General features: G+C 39.9%; 1 protein-coding gene across 2 annotated transcripts in view; it reads left to right on the top strand.

Moving 5' to 3' along the window:
• The first annotated feature begins 16 nt into the window (after nt 1–16).
• The window catches only part of SPPL3 (signal peptide peptidase like 3), a 60448-nt gene continuing 37483 nt past the window's right edge, over nt 17–22981 (top strand). For both annotated transcript variants that reach the window (XM_037405414.1, XM_037405324.1), the window contains exon 1: nt 17–109. In XM_037405414.1, coding sequence (XP_037261311.1) covers nt 87–109 — 23 coding nt within the window. In that variant the 5' untranslated portion in view covers nt 17–86. The remainder of the gene's footprint in view (nt 110–22981) is intronic.

Genomic DNA, 22981 nt, shown 5'->3' with positions numbered 1-22981 from the left:
AGGAGGAGGCGGAGGAGGAGGCGGAGGAGGAGCCCGGGGCCCGGCCGCCCCACAGAGCCCAGCCGGCTGGCCGCCCAGCCGCAGCCATGGCGGAGCAGACCTACTCCTGGTGAGCCGCGGGGCTGAGGGCCGGGCGCCGGCGCTGCGGGCCGCGGGGGTGGGGGGGGGGGCCCCAGCGAGGGCCGGGCCGGCCGCGGGGGGTGTTCCGAGCCGGCCCCCTGCCCCTCCGGCCGGCCCGGAGCCGGCGGGACCCCGCCGCGGGGCTGGGGGCGCGGGGGCCGGCGCCGCGGGGCTGCCGGTGGCGGGCGGCGGGGGGAGGGCTGGGGCATAAAGGGGGCTGCGGCCTGAGGTGTGAGCGCGGCTGGGTAGGAGGGATCAGGGGAAGGGGGGAGGGACGCCGTGCGAGCGAGGGGCTGGGGTGGCGGCGCTGGGAGCGGCCCCCGCTGCCAGCCGGCGGTGGGAGAGGATCGCTGCGAGCGGTAGCGTGGCTGTCATCCCTCCGTCCGGGCTGTGTCCTGCTGAGCTGGGGCTCTGCGTGGCTGGAGCAGGGACAGTGCCTGCGCTGGCGGCTGGGAGGCTGCAGGGCATCCTTCTGCCCCAGGGGAGGTTGCTGTCGGGGTGGGCTGCCGGGTCAGTCGGTGGCGTGTGTCTGTGCTCACCTGGTGACAATGGGCCTGTTCTGTGTACAGGAAATAGAATGAGAAGGAAGAGACCAGTTCCTGTGGGAAGATGTGAAGTATAGCAAATGAGAGGGCATTTTTTTCTGTGTCCTGATGCTGTCTCGGGCCTAGCTGGCACTGGATCAAAGAGACAGGGTTCGGTTTCTTCCTATAATTCCTCATAAGTTTTTGTATTGTCAAGGATCACCACCAAAACAGACAATTCACCTGTGCATCAGCTCTATTGACCTGACCGCTGCAGCAGTTTAATTGTGATACTGCATTTTAAACGCATTCCAGTAATGCTGTCCACAGTTGTTTCTTAGATTTTTTGAAGAGAGTTACGATACCCTTCTTAAAAAGGAGTTGAATCTCGGCTTTTGACCTTGGCATGTGCTGTGAATGCAGAGAAAGGGTTGAATATGCGAGGAATATTCCTATTCTGAATGGTTCTGGAAATCCTTCCCATTACTTTTGCAAAACTTGGGACCCAGGGGGGATTTCTGCCACATGTTGAGACTTTGGCAGACCCTTCTCCCATCTTCTGTCACTTGTCTGTCAAGAACCAATATATGTATTGGTCTTTTGCTTTTTACATGTTCTTATTTTGTTTCAGCAGCTCAATTCAGGCAGTGGTTTAAAGTGCTCTGCTTTCAAACAACAGCAAAAAGACAACTTCTTTGACTTAAAATATTAGCTGCGTATTGTTACAGTAAACGTATGTTTGTACAGATTTAGGCAGTTTAATGTAGTTCAGTTAGATGTGTCTAGTGAACTATTATCTTCGTGTGTTTTAATTGCAGAATGAAATTATAAATTCATAAACTACTCCAGGATTTGTCAGCTTTCTTTTAAAAAACCTAAATGAAGCAAAATGACAATTGTACGTTATTTTGATCTTTAACTCCCTTGCTTTTTTGAACAAGTGCCTTTACCTTAGTAGTATTCTGAAGGGAAGGTTTTCAATAGAGGCTGGGAGGAGGATTAACTCTTCTTTAGGTTGCCTGTTTTAGGGGGTTGAAGTTGGGATTTAAGTTCTTCTTCGTGGCTTGCTGGGTGGATCACAAGAACAGTAGTTAGTTCTTAAAGTTTTGAGGTTGCAACGAAACAAGAATATGAAGCTGATGTCTCAGAACACTGATTTTGTGTCTGTATTCGCTGATGTGTCCTCGTGTTTTTGAGGTTTCTGTCACTTCACATTTTGACCCATTATCAGCATTGTCTGGGAGCTACAGAAAGAGGAAAAATCCAGTTTCACATTAGGGAGTCCTGTTCCGTAACTTGTGCACCCTTCTCTGTGGAGGCATGTTTAATTACTTACACTTCTAGCAACAATCTTGCATTTGTTTAATTATGGTAATGCCACTCAGCGTGAGATTGGCTAGTGCTTTAGTGCTTTTAGGAAAAAAAGTGCGGGTTCTGTCAACTGAGGAAACCGGTACTTCTGTACAGAAGAGTTCTGCAGAATTGTGTCCAGTAATTAGTTGTACAGTTTTGAAGTTGGCAGATTGCATCCTGTGCATTTGTTGGACCTGGGCCTTTTTCTCTGTTGCAAAGGCTGCTTTCTCAGAACGAGTGCTTTCCGTGTTCCTCGGTGTAGCTGCTGTGCAGATACCTTATTTCACATCTGAAAATACATAACTTGACATTAAGTAGAATCCTTTCACGTACCTGTCTTGGTACAGATGTAAACTGGTTCCTGGCTGCAGTAGTACTTCCCTTTTGCCTGGGAGTGTACGGCTTGATCACGCCTCTTTTTGTGCGTAACTATCAACATGAGTTGTAGAGTCACTGTAGCTTTATAAAGTAAGATAAAGGTTTATTTTGAGTTTAATTTTTTTTTTAATTGTCAGAGGTTGTTAGAAATTGTCTCAGTGTTAGAAATACCTTGAAAAAATGTACTTGCAAGCTGTGATTGCTGGACATTAGCATTGTCAAACATGCAAAATAGGGCTTTTTTTCAGTGATTGACATCTCTGTTAATGATGTTGTTTTGAAGAGATGAGAACTAGTTCTCATTTTGCTATATTTATTGTTTTGTAAATATAAATCTGAGATTTTAAGGTGGTGTTATAATTTTCACTACCAGATGAAATAGATTACACTTTCTTGTATTAAGATCTAAGAAGGAGGCACTTAGGCTTTTCCCCATCCCTTTCATAATTTTAAATGCATAAGTTGTCTTTTGTCACTATTCTTGTGAGTTCTTTCTTGCAACAACCTCTTTTATTTTTTCTTCAGTAATGCCCACACTTAATACCATCTGTACTTTTATTTAACACTTTTTAAATGTCTTAAATAGTCTTGCTGACCTAGTATTTCAGGTACAGGTGTGTTATCCTTGAAAGGAGGATCTACTGAGAATTTTGCTGGTGAAACTGAATACTGTCATCCTAGAAAAACTAACTTTAATGTGAAATGTGGGATAGGTGCCAGATGGAAATACTGTCTCAAAGGATAGGCTTTTTTTGTAAAAAGAAAGGTGTTTCAATAAAATCCATGTCAGTAGTGAGTAGAGAAACTTTCTTTGTCCAGTACCTGCAATAACTGAAGAAAATTATGAGAGCTATGTATGATCCTGCTCTTACTCAAAACTGCAAGCCAGAGGAGCGCAACTGCTGCCTCGCAAGGTTGCTTGTGACTTTCTAGATTAAAACAGAGCGGAAGTTAATATCCTGCAAGTGGGATGGATTGGGGGAGGAAAGAGGTTGTGGAATACCCATTTTCCCTTTGCTTCCTGTCTGTTCCAGCAAGGAAATGGGACTGGGTAGTGGCAGAAGTTTCTGCTACAACAGAAGAGGGAGTAAACACAGGAAGAGCTGTTTGACCATCACCAATGTGTACGTATGTGAGTAAGAGGTTAATAAATGCCAAGGATTTTATCTTCAGACACCAAGCTGTTGGGAGTTTTACAACAGATGAGTATGGAAGCAGTAGGACCTCGGTCATTACTTTGTGAAATACTTGGCCTTTCCTTAACTTCCAGCACCTTGTGGTGAGATTTTTGCGCTGGATCCTATTTGGAGAGCACAGCAGCATGCATATCTTTTTATCTTCAGTTAGTAGGTGTTCAGTGTTTTTCAAGGCCTGATGTAATACCCCCTCCCTTTTTACTGTTGCCCAGTCTGGCAATAGAGATTGCTTTGTTCTTTTCTTGCCCTTTGAATGCACAAAAGATTTTCACAGCTTCCTTCATATGTGAAGAGAGAAGGAGATTTCTACCCAAAACCAAATGTATTTTTAATTTTTTCTTTCCCAGAGGGTTGTATAAGAGTAATACGAATTGCGATGTGTGCGTGTCCTGTCAGGGTGGTGATTAGGAGATATGCTGGGAGGGTAAGCTAAGAACAAAATAGAAGCCACTGTATTGAGTCACTAATCTTACAAACAACTCAACTCCCTCTTAAATGTTTTAATCGGTGGTATTAGCTATCAAATGTTTGATGAGTGAAATGGTGATATATTTAGAAACTTTTCTATGTGATGCAAAGGGCGTGGAAATTAAGTCTAATGATGTGTCAGAATAATCAATAAAGCTACTGGGGTTTGGAATAAGTGTAAATGTACAGTGCCGTCTTTGCGCCTGAGAGAATTCAAATCAGTTCGTGTTAAAAGTCTTTCTAGATTCAGAGGTCTGACAATTTGCTTTCATTGCATTGAAGCATTTAACCTGCTGCTGCCATGAATTAAAATACAATCTCTTCCAGAAGACTGAGGTAGTGCTTTTAAGTCTTATTTGGCTGGATTAGATGTGTATGTGGGAGGGCAGGGAGTAAGGGGAGCTATAGCTCGTTGTCAGAACTTGTCAAGTACTAGTAAAATAATTCTTTGCAGTAAAGATTTTTCACTTGCTTGCTCAGTTCAGGTTGAGGGACCTTAACTGACTAATTAAGGAGTTTTGAGGATGTGAGGCAGTTTGCAACAGAACTAAAACAAATCATTCACCTCAACTTTTAAAGCATTGCACTTTTTGGGTGACATTGCAAAGCATATAGGTAAAATTCTTGTGCGCACTGTCTAAAATCTGTCGTGAAAGCTTGGCATACAAACACGGAGTTCGGCCTTTAATCTTAGATTTTTCAGGAACTGAAATTACCGGCCACATTCCATTTTAACGATTGTTAGAAGCCTCCTGAGGACAGGGATGTCGTTGTATCAATATGCACGAGTATCTGGCATCAGAGAAATTATTTAAATCTCAGCAAATTTGAGAATATCAGGTTTATAGTTAATATGCTTGTCTTTCAGTACCAGTCTCGCTTGACTTATTTGTTATCCTCCCTCTAGCTTTTGCTGTCTCAGACTGTGTGTCATTAGGCAGGGACTCTGTCTACAGCACTGGACTGAAAGACAAATAAGGCAAAGAGCATGGGATTAGTTGAAGTTTACAGTTACTTGAATGTACATATATATAATGACTCTGGCAAAAGGAAAAAATTTTGCGCTTCAATGCAAAAACTGTGTTTACTAATATATTGATAATTCTTTTTAAAAAATTTAAAGTGAAGAATATAAATTGCTGTTTTCTTGGTGCTGGTGTGCTGTACCTCTTCTAATTAAGATTTTTTTCAGTTCTGCCTTTAGCCTTTTCAGGATATTGTGGCAGCCGAAGTTAATGGTTCCTTGCTTTTTACTCAGTGATTAGAGAACTTGGGTAGGATCTAGGAGATCAGTTCCATCCCCCAGGGTTTCTGACCTTGCATCTCTCACCTTCCAGGGGAGTGCTCTCATCACCAAACTATGTGTTACTTGGAGGCCGAGCTTTGTGTGTCTGTTTTAATTGGTTTCACTTCATATAGAATACTGTAAATATTTGCTAGGCCAGGAGGCAGGCATGCCTTTCTGCCTTAATGATCAACATACTAATTTGGGATTAGTGGGGACCTGGAATCTGCTGCCTGCCTTGTTGAAAAAGTAGTTTGGAAGACTGAAGGGGCTGTGGTCTGTGGGGTACTTTAGGCTGCTTTTCTAGAGATGAAAGGTTGAATTCGCACAAACGGAAGACAACCTGAATGTGATTTCCCATGTCCTAAGTAAGTGAGCTGTTAGGGGTGTGTGTCTATGATTATCGCTGCCTTTCCTTGTGGTTTGTATCGGGTTTGATCAACCTGAGAGCATCTCTTTCTTCTGTGGAAGGGTGTGATCCAATGAAGTAATTGCTTGTTTTGGGCACTTTGGGATTATGGCATGATTTAAGCAATCTGATGCTGTTGGAATTTGAGGAATTGTGTAGGGACCACTGGACAGGCCAAATTAAATGAGCATATTAAGTTCTTCTGAGGTTGGTTGTGTTTTGAGGAGTACTACAGTTTTAAATACGCAATACAGTTGCTGAAATTTCTGTCAATAATCACTTGTCACTGAAATAGAAGGCCAAACCCATTATACTTATGAAACCTTCCTACAAGAAGTACTTTGGGATACATGTCGTGATTTTTAAAATGCAGTGATTTTGATTTCCTAGAATTTGGAAGAGCAGAATGGAATCTGTTCTTTTTTAGTATCTCAGCTATTTTAATTTGTTATTTTGGTGATGTGATGTATCAACATCTCTGGCATTGTGCCACCATCTTTATTGCCCTTTGACATTTTGATGGTGACTCTAAGCATGATAATATACCCTAAAAGCAAATAATTGACACATGCCATTTGGTCAAACAGTCTAATTTAATTTTTGTGATGTCTGGTTAAAGGTTCCAGGAAGAACCAAGGCTGAAATTGGTAGAAAAAGATCTTTGTGGACATTTTCTTTTCGGTGCTACATTGCTTTAGTGTAACTAACTAAGATTAAAATTTGAAATGATTCAGCCAGTTATGTGGGTTGAGAGAAGTGGAGTGAAACACAAGCTAGTGTGCTAGCTGAACTGGATCCAGGCAATCAAACTGACTTTGAAAGGTGATGATTTAATAAGATTAATGGGGCATATGTGTCATTGCAACACTTGCTGATCCCCTTTCTCTGTCTCTTAATTCTTTCAAGGATGCTGATGTTGATCTTTTCTCCTACATCTTTTACAAGTGGTGTCTGTGCTTGAAATACTCTGATCTGCCAGACCAGGGTTCTCCTCTTAAGTGCCATCCTTACAGAAACTCTGCTCTCATGATAATACATTAAGTGTCTCTTTGTTCACCAGAACCACCATGATGACATTATCCTGGAACTGATTAATTGTGTAACTGTTGTGCTGTCATCTTCATTATTAGATTCTGTTGAATATTTCTTTTTAGGGCCTGGTCTAAGCTTGAGGTCCCAAATTCCCTTGGATAGCCTCCATATTTGTATGCCACACCAAGTGGCATGGTATAGACAGGGCTGTCAGAAAGTCAGCATGTTCTGCTGGCTTTTTGGAAAGATACTTTCTAACCGATAACTAATCAATTAAACGAGAACATTTTTAATATCCTGTGACAACAAGGATTCAAAATAATAAATGTATTAAATGAGACTATACTTATACTTTGCTTTTGTGGGGACAGGGTTTAAGGATGGAGTGGCTCTTTTTTTCAGGATGTCAGAACAGAGGTTCTTCAAAATTATCACAGCCGTTATCCTGAAGTAGAGGAGACCACGCTAAAGAAATTATTCTCTATTGCTTAATTTTGTGCTTAAGATGCCCCCCTTATAACTGAAGTTGCCCACATAGAAGTTGGAGAGATATACTCATATCTGACAGTTTATATATCGTAGCATTTTCCCTCACCAGTGGTATCTGAACGGAAAATGATAGTGTTTGACTCTCATTTCTTCTCTCCTTCCTTTTGAAAACAATGTTTTCTTCTGTGTCTGTCAGGTTTGGATGTTCCTGTAGCTCGTTCATAGGCTTTTGACCCAAGAAAGTATTTTCCCGTGCAGCATGGGTATGTAGCTGAAGGCTGTGAAATGTTTCTTTTCCATTTTTACGCCTTAGTTGCATTTGTGCAGGCGTCTCCAGCAAGGGGTGGTGTGAGGGAAGCAGGAGGAGACCCAGGGGGTTCCACCCTCTGTTCACACACACAATCTTTAACTTCGGGCATGAGTTGGCAAGCTTACCTGCAGGGATAGGCTTGAATGTAGATTATTCTTCAGTCTAGCTGCTAAAGGGAAAAAATGTGCTGTGCAGCCTGAAGTGGCTTTTAAAGCTGGGCACCCCCCAGTCCTCTGGTATTACTGATTAGTTCTACCTGGCCAGTGCTTTTCTGCTTGCTGCTTTCTGTCTCAAAAGCCCAAATTTACTTCTTCATTCCCATAGACTCTGCTGTTTTTGAACAGAGGTATCTTTTAAAAATTCCTTTTGTTCATCTGATAAATGGCCAGAAGATAATTTCTAGTAAATTTCCAATGATAAATAATTTTAAATAACTTTATAATTTTGTCAGAAGTTTACAGAGATCAGTAGAAATGTTAAAAATTTATAATGTTCCACTGAATCACAGAAGTTTGGGAACTCGTTGCTTACACCATTTTCTCCTGTCGGTAATACTGCAAATAGCAACTTCACACTAGAACAGCAAAAGCACTGTACAGATGGATTCATGGTGCAGCCTAGTTTCAGGTGGTACAAAAAGACCAAGTGATCTCTGCATGTAAATTTGATGCACCTGTCTCTACAGCAGTGGTGCACAGATAATTTTGTGGGGGGTTTCTCCACGCAGTTTAAGCTAGTGGCGAGTGTATATCCTCGGGATTTATTTTAATTTCCGTGGATGCTTGGATTAATAAGTTCAGTTTACTCCCCTTGAGATAGCGTAGCGTGGGCAAGAACTAGCATTGCAAAATGTTTGAGCTCTGCGGTAGTGCAATTAGCTGGACAGAGGTGAACGCAGCCGCTGAGTTACGGCGCTCTGCTGCAGTGTTAGTTCTGGTGTCTGTGGCACTTAGCAGTCTGCCATCCCTTCTTCTGTTGGATAGCTAGCTCCGATTTCAGTTTATTTGGAGCCTTTTGTAGCGGGTAGGAATTGAACAATGAATTCTGAATAATTATTGCAGTTAGGATCAACCAGCTGTTGGTACAGATATGTTGGATGTATGAGACCAAAGCTCAATGGTACGTTGTTATACAAAGGACTTTTTACTGGGATAGTTTTACCCCTTTCAAGGCTACAGTTGTGAATTATCTCACTATCATCTGTGGTAGACCCATTTGGCAAGATAAAATAGTTGTAGCATGACTTTGACTTATTTAGTCAGTGGGAAGTCCATTTTCCAGGTGACTGTTAGCTAAAGGTGAGGTTGGTGAAATAGCAGGAGGCAAACAGACCTGGATTGTATGGATTTCTGTAGCCTGTATTGCAGGCTGGTGTGATTAGGTACGTCTGTGTCTTGCTTTCTAGGTTTGATGGTGCAAGGTCATTCTGGTCCTTCTTAGAAGTTCAGATTGATGGTCTGTTTTGCTGGAGGAAAGATTATCTGCTCTGTGAACTCTTTTCTTGAGGTGGCTGATCCTATACCTTCCCTTGAATAGCTCTCTGAGAAGTTACCATGAAGGGCTGAAAGCTCTCATGGGGAATATTATGATCTCTGCAGGGTTTTGAAGATGAAGAGTAGAATCTAATTAAGCTTTATGTTGAAAATAGTTTAAAGAGCTTTCTTTTTTCCCTCTCAAAAAGGGAAACTTTAAAGCTAAATAGTGAAGAGCTGGATTTTTTTTTTTTACTGTTATTTTCTGCTAACTTGACTACTTCTAAAGCAGATGCAACTGTAAGCAGTTACAGATGGTACAGAACAGAAAGAACCTCTTTATCATACTTAAATGCCTTACAAGAACCCCAGTGTTAGTTTTCTAGCTAGTTATCTTTCTCTGTATTTTTTTGTGTTTTTGCAGATGGAACATAAGAAAGAGCTACAAATCAAAAGGTGAAAAAAGTCTGCCATGAAACACAAATACTTCTCTGCAGGGTGCTTTGCTGGAAGAAGTTTTATAAGATTCCCAAAGCACCCTGTCTAAAGAACGTTCCTACTTTTTGTTGTCACAAGCAAAGATTTTGGATGTTTGGGCTAGAATTTGTTGAAAACAGCCTTTGTCTGTTCTTCTGTTGCCTGTTTTTTGCACCTCTAACTGAAACTGCTACCTTAAGCCTGACACTCAAGGGTTATTAATGCACCCTGCTTCTCTTGCATGCAGGTGGTTAAGGCAGGGATCAGGCCCTGTCCAGTCTGTCACAAGACAACTTGTTTTGTGTATGTGGGTGTGTTTATTTGTGAAGTGGTCGCATTCGTTACTGTCCAGACCTTTTCCTGAGCGTGCCTTTCTCTTAATTGGAGGTAGCAAAACCAGGGTGCCTGTTTTGCTAGGCTGTATTTTGTATTTTCATGCCCGCTGAATCCCCTCTCTTCACTTTGTGCAGCTCTGAATACTCACATTTGCTTCAGGATCTCATCAGCCATCACCTGACAACATTAATTTGTCTTGATACAGACCCAGCAGGATGAAAGCTGGTTCAATCTGGCTAGACAGACTGGCTACTCTGTAGCTTTGACTCATACAGGAATTTCAACATTGTCACTGAAGAGTCATAGTTTGGTGCTGTCACTGAAGAGTCATAATTTGGTGCTGATGGCGTTAACTTACTCTTTTATGGAATTTTTATGAAAATAGTGTTTGATTCTACTCAGGCATGCCATGAAAAAGTATGTATCATAGTCCTGTACTGCATGGGTAAGGGAACTCATCAATAGCACTCAGAGTTGCTCTTTGTGTATGACAAGGTCATATTGATCAACTTCACGTTGGTTTAGGCTTGTTGATTATAAGGCCTGATTGTTAAACACTTTTCATTAAACTGTTAATCGTTAGTTTTATTTTTTGATCTGACTTCTGAATACATTGCTAAAAAGAATTTGGATTTCAAAGCACATAATCAATAAAATATTGGCCTAAGTGTCAGAGGTATGAGGTGTGGTTTTGTTTTGGCTTTTTAAGTCAGCAGTAGAGTCAATACAGATGAGATAACATCCTCTTTTCTGACTTCAGGGATAAAACACAAGCAGCCTTTTTAATGATTAGAGCGCTTTCTATATTTTTATGTCTTTCAAAAAATATTAGAGAATCAAGGTATTCTGCATATTTGTAACTGAAGTACAGGAATTTCTATAGAAGTTAAACCTCAAAATAAAAAAACCCAACATTTTTTTATACTGGTATTCATTTTGTTTAGGAAGCAGTGCAGCATTCAGATCAATATCCTCCCTACTTGAGAGGACTTCATAGTGTTTTTGTACATTAAGTCTTAAGTGAGTGTTCCTTCATCGGTTTGACCAGCTGTGTTTTTGAATATGTAAACTACAAAGTGATGATACCTAGTTGTTGGAAAAGACAGAGACTATTGGGGGCTCTGCTAGGGTATCTTCCTGGGACCTGTTCTAGGATTTAATTTAATTAATTCTTCCCGGTAGAGCCTGCATATGTACATGTTAAGCTTTTCTGTAACAGGTATTGCCAAAATGCCAGTATCTCACAGGTAAACTGGTTGTATGGTTCTAGCACAAATATTCTTGCACTTTCTTGGTCTCTGAACCACCGTGGAGCTTCACCGTATTTCCTTCCATGAGGAGGCAGTGACTTACCAAAGAGGTGCAATTTTCAGCATGTTCTGTTATCGGAGTTCTGCTCTGCATGATCAGCTCTATCACTTACAGCAAGAAACGTTAGGAATGTGAGGGATAAACCGCTCTTTTATTAGGCCTTGACTCCCGTGAGTATTATACTCCAGACAGTTAGAACAAGGTTAGTGGAAGAGTATCTGTGGTGTTGGATCTAGATGCGTTGACAGTTACAAGGTCCAGAACTGGGCAGACTTTATAGTGGTCTGGGGCAGTTTGCTCTCCTGGAGGGAAGCTTTGGTTAGGACCTCAGGATGCCCATGCAAGATGAGGAGCAGGGCCAGAGTGAGAGCCTGGTGATAAGAGGATGGAGCTGGCCACAAGGCAAAGTAGTTAGGCAGAAATATGCACAGTGCGTTTTTAGGTCATACTTTGAGAGTGAGTTAGGCCACTCAGGATGGACTCTCCAGTATAATGTATGCGTCTTGAGTGAAACTGTATACATAGGAGAGGATCAACTTTATTTTCTGGTTTTTGCTCCTGGATGAGATGAGATATAGCGTTGACCAGTAGGGTTCCTTTGTGTGCTTGTTAGGAAACCTGCTGTACTTTTTGTGTGTGTTCTTTGTGTTGCTTCAGATGGAGACACTTACTTTGAGCTGAACTTTTCTACTTTAGTCTGTTACCTGCCTCTTTGCATCCCATAAGAAGTCAGATTACAGATTTGTTAAGATTTATTGTTTTAAGTATTTAAGTATAGTTTTTGCTCAGTGTGTTGTTTCCTTTCCAAGCAAAGCTGCAGAATGATAACATATTTGTCTTACGGTGCTTTACAACAAGGTTTTCAAAGTGAAGTCGTTTATTAGGTCCTTAGAGGCAATACAGCTTGTCCTGTCTCTATTACTGGATTATTTGTGCTTTCCATCTGAAGGCTGCCTGGTCAGCTCTTGGTGTAATAAACTGAGTAGTCGCTTTGGTTCACACAATTAAGGCACCTTGGCAGGCATCTGACCACTATGGCCATGCAAAGTCTGTGCTTGCCTCAGTGGGCTGAAGGACAATCTCAGCACAGCAGCGTTGCTGTGGGGCTCTGCTCTTCATGCTGGGGTTTCTTTTGCAGAAATCCTTATTGCAGGCTAACAGGTATCAGGAATTTCCCTGCATATCCTAAGAGTCCTCTCTGCCACATAATGAATCTGTTTTCTTTTGTCATTGCCCTTTTTTAACTACTTGCTGGCACCATGACAACCATAATATTCTGCATATGATTAATGTTGATGAAGATGGCTGGGATGATGCGCCTTGGCTCGGTTGCACATCAGATGAACTTAGTCCTGGATCTCCAGCACATACTTGATACTCGGGTAATATTGCTTTAAGAGGAACCAGAGGAGGAAGGTGAAGTTGAGCTATTAGTCATATAGAGTATTTATCATGAACAACGTTATTCAGAAAAATGCCATTTCTGGACTTGGATCACTGACGATATCTGGGACGAGGCTGAATTGTGTTACTAACAGGCTGTGTTTTCTTATGTTAAAGACTCAGTTGTCTGGAACCTTGTTCAAGTAACTTACTGCTTCAGTTCTGGAAGACACTAATATAGCTTCCTTCAGTTATGGTAGTGTGAAAATTTGTTATCTGTTGTTACTAATAGTAGACTTGAATATACTGTTTATGTTCAACTATTGGAAGTTTTTTGTAATGGAATTTTCCCATGCTATTAGGAAACTTGCTGTTGAATATCCTGTATCTTGGTACTGCATAGGAAATGGATAGCTTTGGATGAGCAGGATTGCAGAACTCCATGGCAATTTATTAATAGGATCTATATGCTTAATTTGGAAAGGCTGCAGTGCCATAGTCTTTGAAAACTTAGACCTGTTTGCTGAAGTGAGATAACAGAATCTCCTGACCCCTTCAGACACTGAATAATGCCCCCAATCATCTGAAGAGAGCCAATGTACCCTCCATTTCTTTGGTGTATTAATTCTTTTGCTGGCAGTTTGTGCAAGAGAGAGGAACAGAGGAAATAGTTTAAAAATAGTTGTAGGAATGATGTGAATTCATGATTCTTAGAAAGTGTGGTGCCTTATCAGGGAAATGATGTCCCATATTTTTTCTCTGCAAGCTATTCAACAGCATTGTAAAATCAAGCAAGTATTTAGGTTTCGTAAGGTTGTTGGCACCTCAGGACAGTGACTCTATGAAGTGCCCAACTAATAGAAATTCATAGTGCTTTTATTTTTGGAAACAAAGTTTGCTTTGAATAGTAGATATTTTGTAACTAAAAATGTCTTGGGTATGTAATATGTTGAGATATTTTTTCAAAATCAGTGCCAAGTGGATGTTTTCATGGTGGTGGGGCTGCTAAATTGGATTTTTAGCATGTTTGTAACTAAGCTTCCCTCCAACCCCCTTTTTTTTTAAAAAAAATAAAAATCTTGTGTTACTAAACTTAAAGGTACGCCACGACCCCAGCTTCTGATACAAGACGAGTGGGGAACGTATGACCGAATGGTAATAGAAGTACTGCACAACTCTGTAATACCATTTGTGATTTTAATCACAAAACTAATTTTTTTCAAATCTTTTTATTATGGTATAAATGTACCAGAGACATACCAGAACTTGCTTTTGATTTTTGCAGTTATCAAAGTGACTAACCTGTGTTGGGGTCCTCTCTTCCCTAGAGGAAAGATCACATGACTGTGAAGGTGTGCTGGGTGAGGTTCAAGGAACATGTTGTATTCCTGCTGCCATGTGAGTTGCGGTGGGGTTCCCAGTTATTGTTAAGGTGCTGCTCTGTTTTAGCTCAGCTAGAAAACCTCCTTGCTGCCTAGCCAAGCTATGCTTTTTCCCTGCTGGAAAGTTAGAAAAACTCAATGTTAAGTCAAAAATATGAAGAGAGCAGCTGAGAAACCCTTTATGTAACTGGTTTGGTCAGATTTAAGATCTGTGGTGTTGTTCTCATGACATTAAGAGAGAATTGGAAGTCCCTGATCCCAGCAGAGTTTAATGGCGAGGTAATCAGTTACCTGCTTAGCTTAATAACAAGCCATTGTGTTCTGTACCAAGTGTAATTTTCACACTAAAACATATTACATCTCTATAGTTGAAATGGGAGTTGTGAGCTGTTGTGTGCTCCTGAATCTAGGTCTTCTGTTCCATTTGGGGTGTAGCCATTAGTCTGGCATTTTGTCTGAATAGCAGCTTTGCATTGCATATGCTGGAGTTGAAAATATTTCTGTAATATCACTTCTGGGACTCGTTACTGTAAAGTGCTTGTCTCTTAGACTATAAGAGCAGTGTTACAGATCATTAGTATTAGCAAAACACCCCCACCCCCACCCCAAATATTACCTTTTAAAGGACCTTCCTTAGAAAGAAATGTAATGTGACTAGTTATTGGACTTGTCTGTAAGGACAGTTAGCTCTGGGCAATTCTGTGATGCTTTTTCTGGCTTATTTGTTTATTCTGATGCTTCAGATTGTTTGGTCTATTTGCTAATTATAAAGATAAATATTTCTGTTCTAGAATATCCTCTGTTTTCAGATGCCAGAAACTTGAGCTGTCTTTTGTAGTGTCACTTGACTATTCCAGACTGTTCTGGAGAAAGAATGATTGACTGTGGAAGCGGTAAACTTAAGTTTAAGTTTTAAGCACTAAACTTAAATTTATTAAATTAAATAACCTGTACACACAGACTTTAGGAAGAGCTTCTCTACGTTGTGGCATTCACTTGGCCTGGTTTTGTTTGCTTGTTTGTTTTAAGAATTCATAGTTGTTTAACTTCTTGAAAAAAATTTCTATTGAATGGCCTTGTGCTGTGGCATTGAAAGTCTGTAATCACATACTACAGACACTACTGTTTTGCTACAGTTTGCCTGTGACAATTGTTTGAACATTAAGTTAGGTGGCTGTCATGGATGTGCTAGGACATTTCCAGGCTCAGTTGCTTACGTTTCTCATAGCTCACCATGAGGAGGATCACAGCATTCATACAGCTGTATTGTGTTTTGTACAGGAATTTTTCACTTGTACAATGGTCTGGGCTTGGACGTGGTAGAGATGCTTACATCTTTCTTTGTCTTCTGCTAGTAACATCTTGGGTGGTGTATCTCTAGCCAATGTCTTCCATTTGAACTTTCAGGGAAATAATAATTTTGTGCTTTGATTATTTCCCCATTACCATGGCAGATAATTCATGCTGCTAATTAAGATACTGACAGAATTGCACAGAAAGATGGGCAGGGAAAGAATACAGCCTGCTTATGCTCACAATTTATCTGTCTTACAAATTTATAGAAGCTATTGCTAAGGTAGCTCACAGTTTACAAATGGAAATACATAACCTTCTCATTCATGGTATCTATCTACTGAAGGTAGAAGGGAAGAGCCGCATATTTTGAAGATCCTCATTTTGTCTGGTGCAGATGGAGGGATGTGGTTAGGAGAAACATTGTTCCCCAAACTAGATTTGTGTTCTGCTAGAGAGAAGCACATTCAGAGAGACCCCTCTGTTCAGTACTGAGGGCCTGAAGCTGGGAAGGCCATGAGTTCCCTAAACAACTCCTGACTGGTAGTTTCATGCTTAGCAGAGTTTTGTAGGCAGGTCTTGGAAACCAAAAGGAAACCGAAACCTTTGTAATTGTGAAATGAATGGGAAACCATTGCAGAATCTGGGAAGTAGGTAATAAATGCAGAAGACTTATTTTAGTGTTGGTTAGAGCTCAAAGAGAAATTAGGAGGCCTAACTAAGGTATGTGTTAAAACACCTGGGAAATATCAACACTGAAGAAAACTGACGCTAGTGTTGTTGTTGTCCATGTCTGATAGTGGAGACTCAAAAAGTAATGATAATTCTGTGGTACATTGCATATTGCAAGTCAGAGAGGCTACTTCTGCTTCTTTTCTTCCTGTTAGAAATAACATGTATTCAATTCCATCTTGTCTGAATTGTGGTGGATAATTTGTATACTCTTTCCTGTCTTCAGAAAAAGTTGTTAATAATTACTGTTTAATACTAAAAGATTAAATTCATCAATATTGTGGATGACATAGGGTGAAAGATATCTCCATTGTGGTAGTTCATCCTGCACTGTGTCTGTTACTGGGTGGTGCTGCCATTGCACACCTACTGCAGGAGAAAATGAGATGCCTAATGCTAAAAGAGAAAGTACTTTTCTAGTCTTTCTTCTTCATAAAAGGTGCTTTTCTCCTTTGTCAAGGAGCTATGTGATTCTAGGAGCTATTCTCCTTCATTCCCAGGAGAGCGGGTGTTGTGGTCCATACTTTCTCTTTTGTGAAACGATTTCATATAGATGATTACGTCTCTGGAATCTATGTCATTCTCCCCCTAAAAGGAGTTGATAAGCAAATTGGCTTTCTAAAACATGAAAGAAGCCTAGAGCAAACTCTTTTGTCAACACATTCCTGGTCAAATCCAGCATTTGTCTTCCATAGAGTTCATAATATTTAGTGTAATGTCTGTGGTTTTCCACGAGGTTGCTTAGGTGAACATAATAAGTGAGAGCTGTTGAAAGAGAAAAGAATGAAGACTAGCTTCATCATGAGCTAAACTGTGAAAACTGTTTTGGATTGTATACATGTTTTATGTGTAGTTTTCTGAAATCATACTAGCGCCAATCCATGTTTCTTGGCTTCACAGTAGGTTATTAAACAGAAAAAGAAAATGCCAACTATTAAAGAAATGACATAGATTAATTGAATTCTTACTCATGTATGCTTCAGAAATTATGGGGTGATTATTCACATAATCTTAATTTTAAACTCCAAATGTAGGACTACATAAATACCTGAACTGCATGGAGAGACCAGAGCACCACTGCAAACCCTTGGTAGGAGCGTGCCTCTGCACTGACTGCACAGCGAGCGCGGGCTCGTAAATGTAGTGCCTCAGGTGCCCTGGGTAGGAGGACTCAAATAACCTCTGTGTCCATTTGTTACAACACCATTTGACTGGACATCTCAAACAGATTTATAGAGGGCGTGACAGATGAAAAAAAAAAAGGGGGGAGTGTTCCTATTTATTTGCTGAGGTGTCAGCAATTACTAGTTGCTGCCTGAAAACTTCACTTGGACTTGCACAAATGCAATCTCCGAAGCATCTCCTGCAGTATCACAAATAAATGTGAGCCCTTGCCATAAGATGTCCTGTGAGCATGGTTCTGTATGTGTTTAATATTTTTAGAACTAGTTCGGGGTTGAAAATGTGTTTTCCAAGAGTTGTACTGTTACAGTAATTTCTGGAGAGATTAGAGGAAAACATTTGGACAGTGTTAAGTCCTGAATAAAGAAAAGTTCTCTTTAGTTTTTCATCCAGAAATCACATCTGTCACTTTTTTGTCACTTTCTCGCATTAAGATGCCACCCAGCTTTGTTCCTTTTATATAATTATTTGCTTTTCCTTGCATTTCAGATAACTGGGTTTAGAACTGTCTAAAACTGAAATATAGGAAGTGAAACAGGCAGAAAAAATGTCTTAAACTTCATACTGTTTTGATTTGAAACTGCTTAATCTTGTGCTTTGCTTCCTACAAACTGCTAGAGCAGTGTGCGCCTTGTCATCAGCCTCTGTGCATTTCCAGAGTGGGAGACAGAGAAGCCAAAAGGGAAAATCTGCGTGTGTGTGTGTGTGTGTGTGCGCGCGCATGTGCTTCTTTCCAATACAGTGACGTGGGACTTGAGCTGTGGCTTGTTCACTTGGAGAAGCTCCTCTAGCCATGCTTCAGTCCATCCTTGTAACAGTCGTTCCAGCCACTGTTGTTTGGGCTGGGCAAAAATCTGGTCTGGATGATCTGGGATCTCTGATGTAAGTCTCAAGCAGTCACATGGATTTTCACTCTTGGAATCTGGGGACAAATAATATTGGAGAGAGAAATTCCAAAGCTCATTCCTGTTTCTCATCCAGATGCTTTCGATATTTTCAGACACCAGCAGCTATGCAAAAGTGACAGTTAAATGACGTTATAGTAGGTATTAGTACTTGTATTTAGACTGAAATCATACTTTACAGTGTTGTGGGTTTTTTTTCCTAGCTTGGGATGAATTTGAGGCCAGCTGATTTATATTTTTTTTCTTAAGAATTTAACACACAGAGCATGAGTTTGTTCCAGCTAGATGTTGCTTATAAACTTCAAATATTTAAATCCCTTTTCAAATGTCTGGAAGCAGCACTACATTTCTTCTGCATTCTGTGTCTTTGTTTCTGTAAACTTTTGGAATTGATGTTTGTGAATGAAATGTATGTAATTTACTTTCAGATCTTTGATTGTAGTATTTGGTTTGCAACTTTATGCATGGCTGATGAAAGTTAATTGCTTACACATTGATTAAGATAATTTTATCTTTTTGTATTTCAAAAACACAAGATGCAGTTGCTTATGCATTAAATCTGAACTTTAAAAGTTCCCCAAACACCAAGCAGTAACGAAACAGTGTTTTTAAAACAGCTTAAAATTTATGGTAGCTACATCCTCAGTGTGTTTTACTACTTCTTATGCAAAAGTAATTTTCAAAGAAGATACTAAGGATGATTAAGCAATCTTTTAAAATTATCATTTAAATTATTGTTCATCACTGTACGTTAACGTCTGAATAATGCTGTCAAAGTAAAATAGCATTTAAATATTATTGTGGACTCAAAATAGCATAGTTTTTAGTTACAGAAATCAAAGTAAAGTGACAAACTGAATATGAATTATGTCTAAATTTAGTAGATGGCTTATGCATAATACCTAAACTAACAATCAACTAAAAATGCTAACATGTTTGAGTCAGCTTTGTCATCTTGCTACTGTGTTTTTCTGAGTTGAACTTTTGTTGGAGTTGAGTTTATCTTCTAGTTCTGATGTGAGTGCTTTTTTGCCTGTAGGGTGCTCTGGGACTGAAACAGTGTTCCAAGGGTGAACTTGGTTATTTTTAGGAAGGTTATATATCTGGAAGTTCACTACAAAACCTTTTCCAGGAAGGCATTTTGTTCCTGAGCAAAAAGTATCGGCAGAAATATAAATGCAGCACCAACAGCATGTAATCTCTGGCTTCCCAGGGGACTTTGTTATTTTCAGACTGGTCTGTTGCTTAAAGTAACTCTGAGGATTACAGAAGGATATTGGGAGGATTTACCTCTGTAGTATTTTTGTAGATGGCTTTGAGAGATGGGAATCCGGAACAAGGATGAGACCGAGCAGAGGTGCCACGTTGTCAAAGAAGGGTTGGTTATGGGGGACATAAGAAACAGTAATGTTCCTAAGACTCCAGGTGTTTGCATTCTGGGTGTGTGTGTGTGTGTGTGTGTAAGTAGTTTTTTGATTGAGATAGAAAACAATTTTCTACTAATCGACCTATCAGTGTTAAACAATCTTTTGGATTCAGAAAATATGAAAATGTTACAGGTACAGTATAGGATTTGGGGAAGAAAACTTGGTGTACTTAATGGTTTAAACGCATTCCCATATACATTTTATGTGTATGGGAAAAAACTTGAAGAAAGTTGTGAAAGCTAAATGAATTAAATGTTTTAAAATGAAATAAGTTTGTAGAGAACTAGACTTCTGTTTTATATGAGCTGTCTTACACCCTTGATTATAGAGAATACTGCTTTAAAAATGTGTCCTTGCTGCCTGGACTGAAACTTGAATGGCTAGAACAGAAGTCTTATGCAAATATGCTAATATTTTGAAATTCCAAACTTCAGCAGTATTGATTGCTAAAAAATTGCACTTGCAGCTGAGGAGTATTTTTCCCCTTACCAATTCCCAGGTGCTGCGTAAAGAACTGTGACATTCCCTTTTCATTTTCTTAATACATTTTGGGTATCTTTAGCCCTACACTGTTGTTTGTTTTTTTTTTAATCTCAAGCAGGAAAACTGAGTATTTTCAAATTTTAGTTACTATACCAGTTTTCTAATATTGTTGATATTATGGTAAATATATTTGTGGTGAGAGAAGTTTTTTTTAAAACTAACTGATATGTAGGTGTTTCAAAACTCCTGTGTTTATGTATTGAGAAGTTTGTCTCTCCAGTTGTGTATTAGCTGGTCTAGTAAGAGATCACTCCTCTCTACAAATTGTTTGATTTTACTTGTATGCGTTATGATAGCATGAGATTGTTGCTGAGTTGAAAAGACTGTTCTGTTTATTTGAAATGCTTAAATCTGGTCGCACACTTTAATTTGTATTTTGTTACTTACTACATATATTACATGAAAATGTGAATTGAAATAGATGCGGAAGGGTGAGCATTTATGCTTCCAGGATGTAACATTTCCTGGAAGGCTGAGTCCTCTGGTATAGCAGCAGCATGTCTTCAAAACCACATAGTGTTTGTTTTATAGTAGCTCCCAGATGCCAGGCATATATTAAGTCATTCTGAGCCTGCTGGTACGTGGGCATCCCTGTCAAGCCCAGCGGTTCTGTATTTTTCCAAAAAGTATCAAGGTATTAGTTCCCTGATCCTTAGGGAAATTATTGTAAAAATTAGAGGCTATTGTTTCAGTGGGCTTCAGGATTCATACAGAAGTGTCAGTTTGCACTTTTCAAAGCAATTCTGTTAAAGATGGGAAAATAGAAGTTAACCTGACTTGTATTCAGGAGTTTTCGTTTCTATCCATGTGGTTAGAAGTGTCATGATTTTTAGTAACACCTACATCTGAGGTGGCTGCTCCCCGACCGTGCTGGATTGGACTTCTGTCTGGGTTAGTTTTGTTGTTGCAGATTTAATCTGACTCTGTGGTAACATTTAATGAATACCTAAGTTAAAACATTTTTTTGGAAGGGGATCACTGCTGTGATGTGTTCCAGTTTGTCTAGTGTACAACACCCATTAAATGAGTACAGCTTGAATTAATGAAATAAAATGAATGTTACACAAAGAGGGAGATGTGAGCAGAAGTTATTGTTTTGGATCCTTTTGCTTCAGTGTCAGTTGTATATTTAGGTTGACCATGGCAAATTAATGGATGACCTGTGAAAAGGAATTTACTGCCCCGTGTAATGTAATGTTATCTTGATGCCTTTAAGTAGAAGCTCACTTTTTCGAAGGTAAGCATTTTGTCCAGTAAAAATATCCTTGTTGGTTTTGTTTGGATTTCTAGTAGCTTTTAAACCTGGTTACCCCTGGGCTTGCAGAAATAGTACAGGCTCACCCTCTGTGCTGTCTGACACTGGATTTGGTGTGTACATTTCAATTCTGTGTTTGCAGAAGAATAATGGTACATAATGAAATGACAATATCTCTTTGATAAAACTAGCTAAATTTTCAAGTGGATGTAATCTGATACTGGTCAAATATAAATTTCACTTGGTCCTGTACATGAAGCCACATATACTTCCATTTGTCTAAAAGGTTTGTGTGGTGCAATATTGAACGTGACAGCTGCTGTTACGAAGATTTGCTGGTAATAAGCGTGGCAATGTTCAGAGGCTCAGTGTGTTGAGATGCCTCTAATAATCTGTGTGAACATTATTGTTTCATTATACCTCTACTGTTTCGAATAAGTGAGTACAAAAGCAGTAGGACATGTTCTCCTTTTTCTTGTTTCTCAGGACTGAAAAGAGCATACTGGATGATACATTTGGAATGGGTCTGTTTGGTTTTTGTGGTGTTTGGGTTTTGGTGTGTTACCCCACCAGCTCCCCTGGCTCCCTGCCAAAAGCAAAATGCATGAAAGTGAAAGAACTGCTGTTTCTTGTGCTGTCACTAATGTCCGTGTGACTATGGAGATGTTAAGCTGAAGATGAGCTTGGATTTGAGGGGGAAAAAATGGTTCAACTGGATCAGTTTTCCATTTGGTGTTGGGAAGGAATGTGAATTCCCCTATTGTAGTAACACAATTTTAGGTCGTTTTAACCTCTGAGTTCCCCCACTTGGTGTTCCCTTTTGCCTGTGTGCCAGCTTCTCCTCTTACCGTGTATTTTTCTAGGTTAAGTAAACTGAGTTCTTATCTCTCCTAGCCATCTTAGAAACTCTTTTCTGCAGTTGTTCCAGTGACAGGCTGGTAATTCTGCTCAGACTAAAGCTAAACTCGCACTTCATACCAGTGCCTGCCTTCCCCTTCAGTGGTCCTCTCCCCTTCCTGTACTGTATTTATTGTATGCCCTTACAAAATAGGATTAAAAAGAAGAGAAATGAAGAGGAGAGAACACCAGAAAAAATGTGACTACAGAAGTGTCTATCCAAAGTACTAGCATTACTAGGCTCAGTAGTATGGGAAAGTCATAATGCTCATAATGTAAAGCCTTAATTGACTTCTGTACTAAATCATACGCAGTTTTAACAAGTTAATTGCATTAGAGTCTGTTTATATGCATTTAGTGCCATACTAACAATTAAAGCTGAAGTTCTGTTTCCTAGCTTCATGCTACCCTGAGTCATGGAGCCTTTGGCACAAGTACTTTGGAAACATGCTGCATTTATTGTATTTCTTTGTAGTGTGTCATTCTGGTGCTTTAAACACAGACATTTTCTTCCTGTAATAAACACATGTAGCTCTCTGATTCACTTCTTTATGTTTTCTTTTCTGTGCTAAGTAAAATAGCCATTCTTTCCCTTTGATTAAGGAACTGTGGTGGAGTGTGTTCTGTGCTTGTGGGTGTGAGAATTTTAACTTGAGTTAATAGCGAGTCAATGACTTGCAGCAAAACAGGAGCAAAATCGAGTTTTAAGCTTCATTTCCCCCCTCTACCACCGCATTTGTAACTGAACTAATCATGAGAATCATTGTGTGTTCAAATACGGCTTTGTGCGTTCTGTCTGGGTGGGATTCATTCAGCAGCAGA

This window comes from Falco rusticolus, chromosome 1 (genome assembly GCF_015220075.1).
Source record: "Falco rusticolus isolate bFalRus1 chromosome 1, bFalRus1.pri, whole genome shotgun sequence".
Taxonomy (NCBI): domain Eukaryota; kingdom Metazoa; phylum Chordata; class Aves; order Falconiformes; family Falconidae; genus Falco; species Falco rusticolus.
The sequence above is the reverse complement of the archived record's forward strand: the minus strand, read 5'-3'. Positions and strand labels throughout refer to the sequence as shown.